The sequence below is a fragment of the Cavia porcellus genome, unplaced genomic scaffold (genome assembly GCF_034190915.1).
Source record: "Cavia porcellus strain 051 isolate PalLab524CR breed Dunkin Hartley unplaced genomic scaffold, mCavPor4.1 scaffold_5, whole genome shotgun sequence".
In the NCBI taxonomy this organism is placed as follows: Eukaryota; Metazoa; Chordata; class Mammalia; order Rodentia; family Caviidae; genus Cavia; species Cavia porcellus.
The window spans coordinates 92,648,327-92,660,774 of NW_026947488.1; the positions used below are offsets into that span (position 1 = coordinate 92,648,327).

At 49.2% G+C, this 12,448-nt stretch overlaps 1 protein-coding gene across 1 annotated transcript in view; it reads left to right on the forward strand.

Moving 5' to 3' along the window:
* Nucleotides 1-8,491, forward strand: part of Gpt2 (glutamic--pyruvic transaminase 2) — a 31,472-nt gene extending 22,981 nt beyond the window's left edge. Inside the window, exons 8-11 of the mRNA XM_003469350.5 lie at nucleotides 2,331-2,505; nucleotides 4,009-4,164; nucleotides 5,083-5,195; nucleotides 6,362-8,491. Coding sequence (XP_003469398.3) covers nucleotides 2,331-2,505; nucleotides 4,009-4,164; nucleotides 5,083-5,195; nucleotides 6,362-6,452 — 535 coding nt within the window. The 3' untranslated portion in view covers nucleotides 6,453-8,491. The remainder of the gene's footprint in view (nucleotides 1-2,330; nucleotides 2,506-4,008; nucleotides 4,165-5,082; nucleotides 5,196-6,361) is intronic.
* Nucleotides 8,492-12,448: the final 3,957 nt, after the last annotated feature.

Sequence of the window (12,448 nt, forward strand, 5' to 3'; positions counted from 1 at the left end):
GCTTCTCATTTGACTGGCTGGAGGCCACTGGAACTGTGAAGCTGAAGGCTGGAAGGTCTTAGCCAGGTTAAGGGGGCTTCCTTTGTCCTGCTCGGGAAAGTGTTATTGGCTTTGTCTGATGTGGGCTGGGGTTAATTTATCTTTTTGGTCTAACTGGGTAGCAATGCTGCCTCTGTGCCAGACTTTCAGGTACTGTGTAGATCTTTTTCTAAGTGAATCTGTTCTCTGTCCATTTTTCAGCTGCAGGTATGTTTATCACATACCTGTCTATCTCTCCCCCACTTGTTATTGATTACTTTTAAGCAGACAGTCTGCTGGCTGCTGGTGATCTGAACTGTGCCCTGTTGTTCACAGATCCTAGTTACCTAGGATTAGAGGCTTTGTGCAGTTTGATTTCTGCTCATCACAGAGAATTAAATATCATGGTGGTGAACCCATAGTGATAAATAAGTGGGTTTTATGTTGGGTAGTTGTCTCTAAAAGGTTTGCCATTACTGTGATAGAACGTTCTTACTCTCAACACTTGTGGGAAATTCTCCTGAGATGCCAGAGTATCTTTCTGCCTTGGAAAGTCCAGACCGAGGATCAGATCAGGATGTGTCTTGTAATCAGGGGTTGCAAGACAGTTACATACAGGACACAGAATTTATAACATTTTTTATGATAGTCACCCAGAATTAAATACAAGAAAGTACAGGAAATCTTTCCCACGAGTCCAGCTGGAGGCCCAGAGCCCCATGACAAGGACTCATGCAAGTCTGTTTTATGAATCTGCACTGGGAAGGCCAAAAGGTCAGTGGTAGAAGCTGGAAAGTCTATGCCACGAGATGAAGGATCTGAGCCAGCAGGGTTGAGGATTCTGCAGTGGAGCCAGGAAGCAACGCTCAAAATAGGACCAGGACTCCCACAGCTATCCTGAGCAACAGTGAGGTCCCAAACTCCTCCAATGATGAGAACAGTTGAGTACATGTCAGGAAGCCAGCGTGACAAACATGGAGATTAAATAGCACACATCTTCCCCTCTGAAGCCAAGGAAGCAACACTCAGCATAAGGACTAGGGCTCCCCCAAAGTGAACTGCACCCATTCTCAGTGACAAAGTCCTGAGCTCCTCCAGTGAGAATGGGCAAGTTCCCATCAGGGAAGCCAGCATGACAAGCTCCTGCAGGAGAATCCACAGCTGTAAACAACAGCACAAGAGAACCTCTAACTCTACACTGTTCCTCTCCACGTGTCTTTTTTATGCTGGCAGCTATCTTCAGGTGGGCCACTATACACAGTGCTCTATGTGTAGTGGCCCACCTGGCTGAGTTCAGCTGGTGTTCAGTTGCCTGTAACAATGTCTTTGCCAGTTTGGTTCAGCTATGGGATCCTGCACATCTCATCGCATCAGATGCGGGCAGGAAGGGCGGGGTGCTGGAAGACGGTAAGCACGTCCCGGGCCCAGGTTGCCTGCATTTCTGTGGTCTTCAGTCCAAACACTGGCTAGACTGGACCAGAGAAGGAGACAGAGTAAGAAAGTATGACTGATACTGCTGATTTAGCTAAGAAAGATTTTTTTTTTTTTTTTTTTTTTTTTTTTTTATGGTACTGAGGATCGAACTCATGACCTTGTGCTTGCCAGGCAGGCACTTATGCCGCTGAGCTAAATTCCTGGCAAGAAAGATTTTTTACACTCATTTTATGTCAGTTTATTTCATGTGCTTTGACTCCATCAGTCCGGATGTTTGGCTATAGATTACAGAAGTCAGTTTGAACTGACTTACACCAAGGAAGCATTTTTTTTTTCCCAAATCCAAGCGTAGACTTTAATCAAAGTGCTTAAAGATGTTTTCAGCAAGACTGGAGATATGTGGTTCAGGAGTACAGTGTGTACTTAGCATACACAAGACCATGGTTTCAGATGTTAGTGGGACTGTCTCAGTTTTCTTGCTTTGTCCTGTTTTCTGATTTTGGATTTGCTTTGTTTTCATGTAGCAAAACTTATTGTAGAAAAAGGTGCTCATTAGCACCAATGAATCATGTGCCCATTTCTGGAACTTGTGCCTAGGAGGAAGTCCAAGGTAGGGTCAGTTAAGGACAGAGTGCCTGCTGGTGCTCCAGCTTCTCAGCATGTGACACCATCTTCAGTTCTGGTCTCAGGAAGTAAGGGCAGAGCAGGGGGATGCACCTTCTCCGTGTATGGAAGTAGGCTGGTACATATCACTTCTGGTCACTATGCAGCAGCAGGGGCTTTTGGTGTTGGGGCGGGATGGTGATAGAGTCTGGTGTCCAGACTGTAGTTGGTAACCTTGGTGTGATCGGTGGCTGTGCTGCATCTCCAACCTCCAGGTGTGGCTACCGCGGAGGCTACATGGAGGTGATCAACCTGCACCCTGAGATCAAGGGCCAGCTGGTAAAGCTGCTCTCGGTGAGGCTGTGCCCACCCGTGTCTGGACAGGCCGCCATGGACATCGTCGTGAACCCCCCGGCCCCAGGGGAGGAGTCCTTCGAGCAGTTCCACAGGGTGAGTCTGCTGTGAGCCATCTGCATCACCACAGCTGTCAAGTCATAGGTGAATTCCTGTTGTGGTTAGTGGTGGCCCTGTCTCCAGCTGGCCACATACTCACATGAGCAGGAGGCCTGTGGTGGGGTGATCCATATGTCTGTCTGTCCTTTGGGGGCACTCGGGGTCCTCTCAGTGCCTAAACCACCCTTGCTAGTTGGCAAAGCCAGAGGATGTGGCAGGATGTGTTTGAGAATGGGAGGATTGTGACTGCATGAAGGCAACTGGACCCTTCTTCCTCATCCATGTGTTACACGTGGGAAGACCCCGACAGAGGAAGGGAGGAAAGTGGGCCACAGCATGGGTTGTCCCTCTGGCCCAACCAGGCATCTTCCTGGCTCAGTGTGATCCACTCAAGACCCTGTCAGTTGTGTGACAGAAACCCAGCACTGCCAAGGTTAAACGAAAAGGGGGGGATGGGATTTAGCTCAGCAGCATAAGCGCCTGCCTTGCAAGCACATGGTCATGAATTTGATTCTTGGTACCACTTAAAAAAAGAAGTTACAAACTTCATAGTTATAAACGAAAAAGGACCTTAGGGAGCTGGGTATGGCAGCGTGCTCCTGCAGCTGCGGCTATACAAGAGGCTGAGGCTGGAGGACCACTTGAGTCAAGAAGCTCAGGACCAATCTAGGCAATGTTGTAAAACCATCTCAAAAGAAAGAACTATGGGTCATGTACCCTAGAAGTCAGCTCCACACTGGTCCAGGATCATCTTTTTTCTTTTAAATTGTAGTAAAACACACATAACAAAAATTCACCATTTCTAAGTCCAAGGGTGGACTTGGGCTACCCTTGGCAGTAGGTACATTCCCATTGTTGTGCCACTGTTTCCACCATCCATCAAGAATTGTTCTGTCAGACTGAAACTCATCCTATCAAATGCTAACTCGCTACCCCACCTCCCACAGCCCCTAAGTTCTGATTCTGAATTCATCTGCTTTAGGTATCACATACCAGTGGGGGTGACAGTGTTTGCCCTTTGTGAGTGGCTTGCTTCGCTCAGCGGTTTCCTCCAGGCTCATCATGCAGAGGGCAGAGGAAGGAAGGAAGGTGTTGTGCACCCTCACCACTTTCTGACAGCACTTGCTGAAGCCCTGGGCGGCCCTGCCCCACCCCCAGCTCTGAGCAGCAGGGACTGTCACTACTTTGCCTGAGCCCTGAGTCCCATGCATACACATGAGCTGACGGTGTGGCAGCGCCCCCTAAATGAGGCCCATGGCTCCTTAAAGTGCTTCTGGGATGTTTTGCTCAGGGCCAGGTCCATTGATATTGATGCGCAAAGAGTGTTTGGTCTGGTTTAGTTTGGTGAATGAGTACCTGGTACGAGTGCAGAGTCCATGACGGAGGCCACCCGTGTGGGTCGGGGCCGTGTGCACAGCAGCCTCCAGGGCTGCAGGTTCACTGGTCTCCGTGACGGGGCGGGGGGGCAGACCTTACTCCTGCTCCTTCTGTCTTCCTCAGGAGAAGGAGTCTGTCCTAGGTAACCTGGCCACAAAAGCGAAGCTTACAGAAGACCTGTTTAACGAAGTGCCAGGAATTCACTGCAACCCCCTGCAGGGTGCCATGTACGCCTTTCCTCGGATCTTCATTCCCACCAAGGCTGTGGAAGCAGCTCAGGTCTGGGTCCATGGGGCTGGGTTCTGCTCCCAGGGCTCCCTGAGACAGCTGGGTCAGGGGCTGACTCTGGCTGTCAGAAGCAGAGGTGCTGGCCCTTGGGCTTTGAGTTCTGCGGCCCTCGTAGCCAGATGCTGCTTACCGTGAACGAAGGGTGACAGGCCCTCGGAGGCCCAGGAACAGCAGTATGCCCGCAGTGGCGCACACAAGAGGCCAATACCGCTACCCCAGAGGGGTGATCCATGTGATGCTGGGCAAGTGGCACAGATGTCACCTCCCCACCACTTCTCAGGCATGGCCACATATACCAGTCACTTGGGGTCTTGCTAATATGCCATTTGGGGATCAGTGAAAGTACGAGAGGCTCAAGACTGCATTTCCAGATTCTTGGGTGGTGCTGCAGACCTCACTGGGGGGAAGGAGGGCAGAGCAGCATCTCTGAAAGTGGTGTCTCCACCCACCCAGAACCTACTGAATATCCTATCATGTCCCAGACACATGGAATTGGTACCCTGCTTTGTGGCCTGAGTGCATGCGTATGACAGGCTTCCTGGTAACTATTGTGCAAAAACAGTGTGAGCAGCAGTGGCCCCAGGGACACTGTCCCTGAAAGCTCACTGAGTGCAGACCCAGGCCTTGTTTCCAGAACGCCAAGTAGCTCAGCTCTGCGGAGCCACTGTTCGTGCTCATCACGCAGTTGTTGGGAACGAGACACAGCAACGGGCGGGTGCTGCCCAGTGAGGAGCAGCAGCAGCACCACCAGCCCTGGATGGCGCTGTGCTCCCTTGGTCATCGGCAGCGGAGGGGCTGCTACAGGAACAATAACCTTCCTTCCCAGTTATGTCTGGCGCTGAGTTCTGGGGATGTGTTTGTAGCTCACCACACTGGGAATAAATCTTAAATCCTGCCCTGCTTCCACAGGCCCATAAAATGGCTCCGGACATGTTTTACTGCATGAAACTCCTGGAGGAAACTGGCATCTGTGTGGTGCCCGGCAGTGGCTTTGGGCAGCGGGAAGGCACCTACCACTTCAGGTAGGACACCCTCTGCACACCCTCACCGGGGCACAGGCCAGCTGCAGGACTGAGGAGAGGAGCTAGCTCCACCGAAGAGACGCACTCAGCTCTGTCCTGCGAGTTAGGAAAGCCAAGTGGGTGCCAGGCCTGTCTCTAAGAGTCTCCCTAGGCTATCCCTCCACTGCCTTTGTCTCCCATGTCACAGGGAAGTGTCCCCAGGAGTGTGTTCATTTACTTTCCGTTCCCTTTAAACTCCATGTGCACAGCAGGTGCTAGATAGTCACACCAAGCCCTGTGGCCTGGTTCCTCCTTCTAAGAGCCGTTTCCCAGGTGCACCCTGGCCAGCCCTTGGGGATGCATGGCTCAACCAGGGCCCCACAGAGGTCCAACGTGTGCTGAACAGTGTCCTCCCCATGTGTGGAGTTCTCATGTCTTTGCATAGGTTGTGGCTGGATCCCCCAGGGCACATAGTACATCTGCTCACCTCAGCCAGGCTCAACTCTGGACCCACAGTCCACTGAGACTCAGTGCTACGAGTGGGAGTCGGCATCGAGCACGTTCCAGGCGGGCCCTGTGTTCCCTTCCAGCACCACAGAAGCAGTGGTATCCTCAAGGAGAGCTGTCTCAAGGGCAGCAGGCTGGCCACGGGGGCTGTAGGGAGAGGTTGGCTGACCATGCCAATGCAGGAATAAAAGTCTTTGGAAGGAAAGCTTTATTAATTAATGGAAGCTATCTCACTGTCAGAGACCAACTGCTGGAGAACAAAAATCAAAAACCAAACTCCCATCCGGCAGGAGTAAAATCTTTGTAGCCTTCTTTGGTAATCAGTGGCTGCCTGCAAGTGAGCCTGAATGCTGTCCTGCCTTTGGTTTATACCTATTACCAGGGGTGCATATCTGTAGTCCTGGTTACTTGGGAGGCTGAGGCAGGAGGATCACAGAGCCCAGGGGTTCGTGGCCAGCCCAGGCAACAGCAAAACCCTGTCTTGAGTGAGTGAACATGTGAATGTGGGTGAAAGTAGTTTATCTGATGCCAGTCACTGTCATGCACTGAGCTGCTGCAGGGCCAGGCCCAGCCTGTGCTCCTCAGGTTGTCTCCGTTCCGAGCAGAGTGAGGTGAGTGGCAGGGCTCATTCTCCCCCTTTCCCTGCGTGGCCAGGCTGATGCAGCTCTCTTTCTGGACAGAATGACCATCCTCCCTCCAGTGGAGAAGCTGAAGACAGTGCTCCAGAAGGTGAAGGACTTTCACATCAAGTTCCTGGAGAAATACGCCTGAGAATGGCCCTTGGCTCTCTCCTGACCCTGCCCGTCTCCCCACTGACTCTGGCTCAGGCCCCCAAGGTCGCTGGTCATGCTCATGTCATCCTGCACCAGAGACTCCTTTCTTTGTGCCTTGATGTTGTTGGCAGCAAATGTGAATTCACAGTGTGTCACAGCCCCTGGTTTGGCGATGCAACCAAAGTAGAGGGATTCTCAGTGAATGTGGCCAGAGGCCTCTATCATCCACTGTTGCTGCTTTTGAAAAGTTCCCTTTGGGCTTTCAACACCCAGACTGTGTTGGATGAGGTGTTTGAGGCCTGGAGAAGCAAGCAGGTGTTGGGAAACATGATTTAACCACAATGAGGACTGGAAACAATTTACCAACACAATCTATGAAATAAAACCCTTAGTGGTGTGGAAATCTAGTCCTTTGAACAGCAGGGCCTCAGGGAATGTCCATCCTTGTGGCCTGGAGAGGGGCAGCCTGTCTCAGACAAGGGCAAGATGCCCAGGCAGCACAGGATGCTGGGCAAGGTTCTGATGGCTGTGGGGTCACAGCTGAGGTCATAGGTCCCACGGGGAGGAGTGAGTATGAGCCAGGCTGCGGGCGAGCTCAGTCTCCTCTTTTGTCAGCACGGCAGATCCTGAGGGCCCTGTGCACTGAGGGCTTCAGGGGCCCAGGTTACAGCCCAGCCATGTGGAGGCCTACCAGTCATCCTCTGGTGACCCAGTGGCAGTGTTTTCTCTAGAAGGTTTGAGCCATTACACACATTGTCCCCCTGCTGGCACCCCCCCCCCCCAGTGGTGCAGGTCCTTATGGAGCCCAACCAACAGCCCCGCCCTGCAGTTTCTTGCAGTGTTTCAAACTGGTCCATTTTCTAACCTGTAAACGATAGGAGCTCCTGGGAGACAGTGCAGGAGCAAATGCAGTAAGATTGCATTTAACGAAGTGTTCTGACTTCATGCAAAGCATTTCCCTTCATGTTTACGCCTGCCTCCCCTCCACTTCTCTAAGCAGCCACAGGCATCTCAGCCTGGAGTCTAGCATCCCTGCATTAGCAAGCCGCCAGTACTCTCAGCCCCTTTGGTAGCCTGGCCCCTGTCATCCACACTCACCAGTGGGAAGCCGGGGGAGTTGTGACCAGCACAGAAGTGGGGACCCGGTGGCTCCCAGCATGACCTGAAGGAGCCAGAGAGGGTAATGTGGAGGCGCTAAGGGGGAGGTTGGAAAGCAGGTTCCTGTGCTGATTTCCACACAGGGAAATGTGCTCAAGCTTTGAGCAGTCTGTACTGGCATTACTGTACCTGTGAGGGAAGCACCCACAGTTTCACATAACAGAAGGGAATGCGTTGGAACTTTTCCTTCCTGAAAAAACTGACAAAGTTGTGCTTGTGCTTACTGTATGGTATATAAACCAAGATGTATCCCAGAGTCCTAAGATTACTGGTGGGAAGGTTAAATAGTACAAGCTATTATATTTTTTGTATTTTTGTAACAATTGCTTTTTCATAAGGGAAGGAAGTTAGTATTTATAGTCTTAACAAGTCCAATAATTTTTATAAGCCTCTTCAGATTATAAATAACCCATAAAAACTTTGCACCATTTACATGATTTTTTAGGAGATGCTGTATACACTTCGTTTGCTTTTAAAATAAACTAATAATGTAAGGTCAGCTAGTTTGGGAAATTACTCTAAGGTCGAAACGCCATGCAAGACAGATTGGATTTCCTGCAGATGCCGTTCTGATGCGTCTCCTCTCCCATCATTGCCCCAGAAAGCTGGCTTGGCTGTCTCATGTTGAGGCCACACCTGTGCACTTTCTGTTGTTGCCCCTTCTCCGCCTGTGGATTTCAGGGCACCTGTGCCTTGCCAGGCCTGGGGGTTTCCTCACACACCTGCTGGCCAGCTGCTGTGAGGTGTGAAGTGCTGGGGAAAAGCCACCCCCGGCTGTTTCCCAGTCTGTTTTCACAGGCATCTGCTTTACAGAGGTACTGGGTGAGGGGAGCTCTGCTGGAAACTTCTGAACAATAAAATCTGTGTCCCAAATGATAACTGTGTTTGATTTTCCAAGTTTTCTCTGGAAGTGGAGTGGCCTGACTTGGCGCCATCCCTCGGCAGTGTGTTCCCAGCAGTCACAGGCTTTCTCAGCGGTGACAGTCACCGCTCCTCGGCTCATGTGGCCCAGGCTTTGACCCCTGTGTGGCTGGGGTGCTGGGGGTTCCTGTTGTTGCAGACTTCATAGGTTCTCTGGAATAGGATGTAAAAGTGAATGCAAACTGGCTTTCTGGCAGAAGCAAAATAAACCTGTGTTCACAGGCTGGAGGTTTTCATTTTTTTCCACCAAAATTAAATTTTTTGTTTTTATTATGGAAAATTTGAAAAATACACAAAGAAGAAATGAGTACTGTCTTATTTAAAAACTGTTAGGAAACCACTCAGGTAGCTCAGGCATGCAGGAATGTCTGTCTGGGAGGGAAGATGGCTTGGCCTGTGGGGTTCACACAGCTCGGAATGGATTCCCTCATGCACCTGAGGGTCCCCTGCTGTGCTCCTCACACAGGAGCACCTCTTGTGTAGACGAAGAGGTAGGAAACTTGGAACCTATCAGTCCTCTTAAAGGAGGAGCTGCTCCCCGCAGAAAGGGGGACAGAGGGCTGATGATGGAGCTCGCCACAGCGCCTCCTGGCAAGCACAAAGTTGTGACTTTGATTGCCGGAACCAAAAAAAAAAAAAAAAACATTTGGAGGTGGAGCTGCACCAAGGAATCCCCTTTGCCAGGAGCCTGTTAGAGAAGAACAGAATGGGGTGGTACTCAGGGCCCTTGCTGGTTGGTAGCAGAGGGGACTGCAGGTGTTCTCTGTGTCCTGCACTAGGAGCATGGACCTTGTCTGGGAGGGAAGCTCGGTGTCCTTCGTTGTACAGTAAATCTGTTAGGGAAAAGACCTTTGTTATTCTAGATTATTCTCAGCCTAGTATGTGCTGCAGCTACAGTTAGAATGTTCTTGGCAGAGGTTCCATAAGGACCCAGCGTGAGTCAGGAGCTTCCTTGGGTGTAGGAAGCTAGGTTTGTCTTCAAGGAGACCAAGTTGGCAGGGCCACCAGACAGTCCAGTGCACTGCACCTCAGAATGCCTGCTTTTTTGTTTCCCCAAATTCATCTGCCTTTTCTCCAATGTGACTATTAGAGCATCCTTTGAAGTCTATTTGAAGACACAGTACTAAAATTTAAACTTTGGAAACGGATCCCGTGGTAGAGTCCTTGCCTCTATGTATAAGGCCCCAGGCTCAGTCCTCTAGGGGGTTGGGTGGGGATTCATACATAGCCCAATAAAAATATCAGCCACCTCTTAAAAAAAGGGGAATGGATCCAGGACACTAGTGATGATTAGAACAAGATCAGAGTGGCCAGGTGTAGTGGCACATGTTTCTAATCCTGCCACTTGGGAGACTGAGGCAAGAAGATCACTGCAAATTCGAGACTAGCCTGGGCTATATAGTGAGCTCAAGGCTAGGCTGCACTACACAGCAGATCCTGTCTCAAAAAAAAAAAAAAAAAAAAAGAGAGAGCATAAAAGGGTACATTAAAGTGTTAAACTCTGAAAAAAAATTCAGATTAAGTATACTCGTGGAAAAGCTAAAAAACAAAAGTCAAGGGGAAAAATGTGAAATCTGTTATAATCCTCTAACCAGAGTTTACCAAGCAACAAGTTCATCAAATTCTGAAAATATATTCCTACTGTTTTCCTGATTGTGTGTGTTAGTTGTTGATACTAATCTTCACCTGGGATGTTTGAACACATTAGGAGAAAGGCCTGATGAATACTGCTATGAGCTGGTTCATCAATTGTATGGACAACAGTCATTTAGCTACTGGCACATTCACAAAAACATAAACATTTAGGTGCGGGCTGTTATCGATTAAAACAGTCCTGCATGAAGAATATTCTTAGGGAAATAGATATTTTTCCTCCACTTTTATTTAGGGTTGCTATGGAGCCTCCAGAGGAGTGGGCATTTCCCACAAACTCTTTGGGTGTCCAAGGCATTCGGCTAAGACAGTGTCTGGAGAGGAATGGGCTGCATGAGAACCTTGACTGTGGTACTTAGAAGAGCTGTGGGTCACTGCTACTGTCTGTGAAGTGGCGTTAGTGACACCCAGTCATGGGGTAATAGAACAAGTGTACGTTTTAAGTGTGACATCATAATTCCTAGCAAGCAGATACATTTGCTGAGCACATTCCTTGAGTATGTTTGATAAAGCTGAAATTGAAAAAATATGACCTTGGCATGCCAGATGAATTATGCAAATAAAGTTTAGAGGCACAGGATAATTTCCAACATTTTCAACACTTGTGAACATATTCTGTTAACCAGAGTGCAGAGGTCATTTTCTTGTCTGTGCTTTGGAAATACAAAGGTTATTGATCTACTTATAGTATTACTATAAAAAGTATGTCCTGGGCTGGGCATGGTGGCACATACCTGTAATTTCAACACTCGGGAGGCTGAGACAGGAGGATCACCATGAGTTTAAAGCCAGCCTGGACTACATAGTGAGTTTAAGGCCAGCCTAAATTACATAGTGCGGCCTTGTCTCAAAAAACAAAAAAACAAGGAAAAGTGTGTCATGAACTGAACTTGTCTCCTAAGGTCTGGTACTGTAGACCTTTGGTTTTGGTTTTTTTTTTTTTTTTTTTTTTTTATCAATACCAGGGATTGAACTCATGACCATGCGCATTGCTTTTGCCACTGAGCTAAATCCCCAGCCCCAACCTCTGGTTTTGATACAAGTCCACATAATGGGTTAGCACTGTTAGGAACAGGAATCCCTTATACTGCTTGGTATTTACATGAGGTCAAATCTTCTCCAAAAGACCTTGTGACCCTTTAGCCTTATGGTTAAGGTTAGCTACTGTTTGTCATTTCCAAAGTAAAACTTCAATATACTCATTCTCCCTCCCTCTCCTTTACCTTCCCTCCCTTCCTTCCTACAGTACTGGGGATTGAACCTAAGACATTCTGTCACTGAACTATATCCCAGGCCCCTCCTTAACATTATTTTGAGGTAAGGTCTCAATTGCACAAACTGCCCTGAGCCCTACTTCCTTGTCTTCTTCTCTCTGTTGCATCACCACAGAGGTGACCTCTTAACCACGGGGTGCAGATGGACCTGCATGCGTCCTCACTAAACGCAGTACCATGTGCAGCTCTTTCTGTTGTTAGTGTTGCATCCCACACCTAGTGACAGGAGTCTGTGCTGTGGAAACACTTGCCTGGAGTTGTGTTCAGTCAGTCTGCCTTTGTCCCCATTGAGATGCCCTTTGTGTAAGGTGCTCTGGACCCTGCATGTCCCTAAGGGTTGTGTGGGAAAGGCTGGGTCCCCAGGGAGGTGCTGAGGATTCCTGTGGGGTCACTCGGGCCCTGGAGGAGGGCACCAGCTTTGCTCTGTTTCATCCCAACAGAAGTGGACTGTTTCGTATCTCAGGTATTTTGTTATAGAACAGAAAGCTGAACAATCCAAACATAAATTCCTGTAGTAGGGCCATTATGGTGGCCACCTCTAGATTACTGGGATATACAGTACAGATCCAATACTGTCAGTCCTGGAATCAGTTCTGCATAACAGATGCCAAGAAAAGACCAAGAACCTAAGGGATTCAGCTGAAAAACATCTATTCCTAAACCAGTGGGCTTAGAAAGAACAGGATGGGGTGTCAGAGCTCAGCAATCAATAGGTTTGGGCACCGTCACAGGGAATAGCTCAACACTTTCGATGAGCTCTCTAGACCCATCCTTTAGATGCCTGGGCAAGGCTAGGACCTAGGTGACTCCAATCCAAGTGAATCAGTTGCATGCAGGGCAAACAGTTCTCAGTGACATCAAGATTAGTGCTTAATGGGGCTAGGGATTTAGCTCAGCGGCTATAAGCGCCTGCCTTGCAAGCAGGCAGTCGTGAGTTTGATCCCTGGTACCGATAAAAAAGAAAAAGACAAAAAAAAAAAAAAAAAAA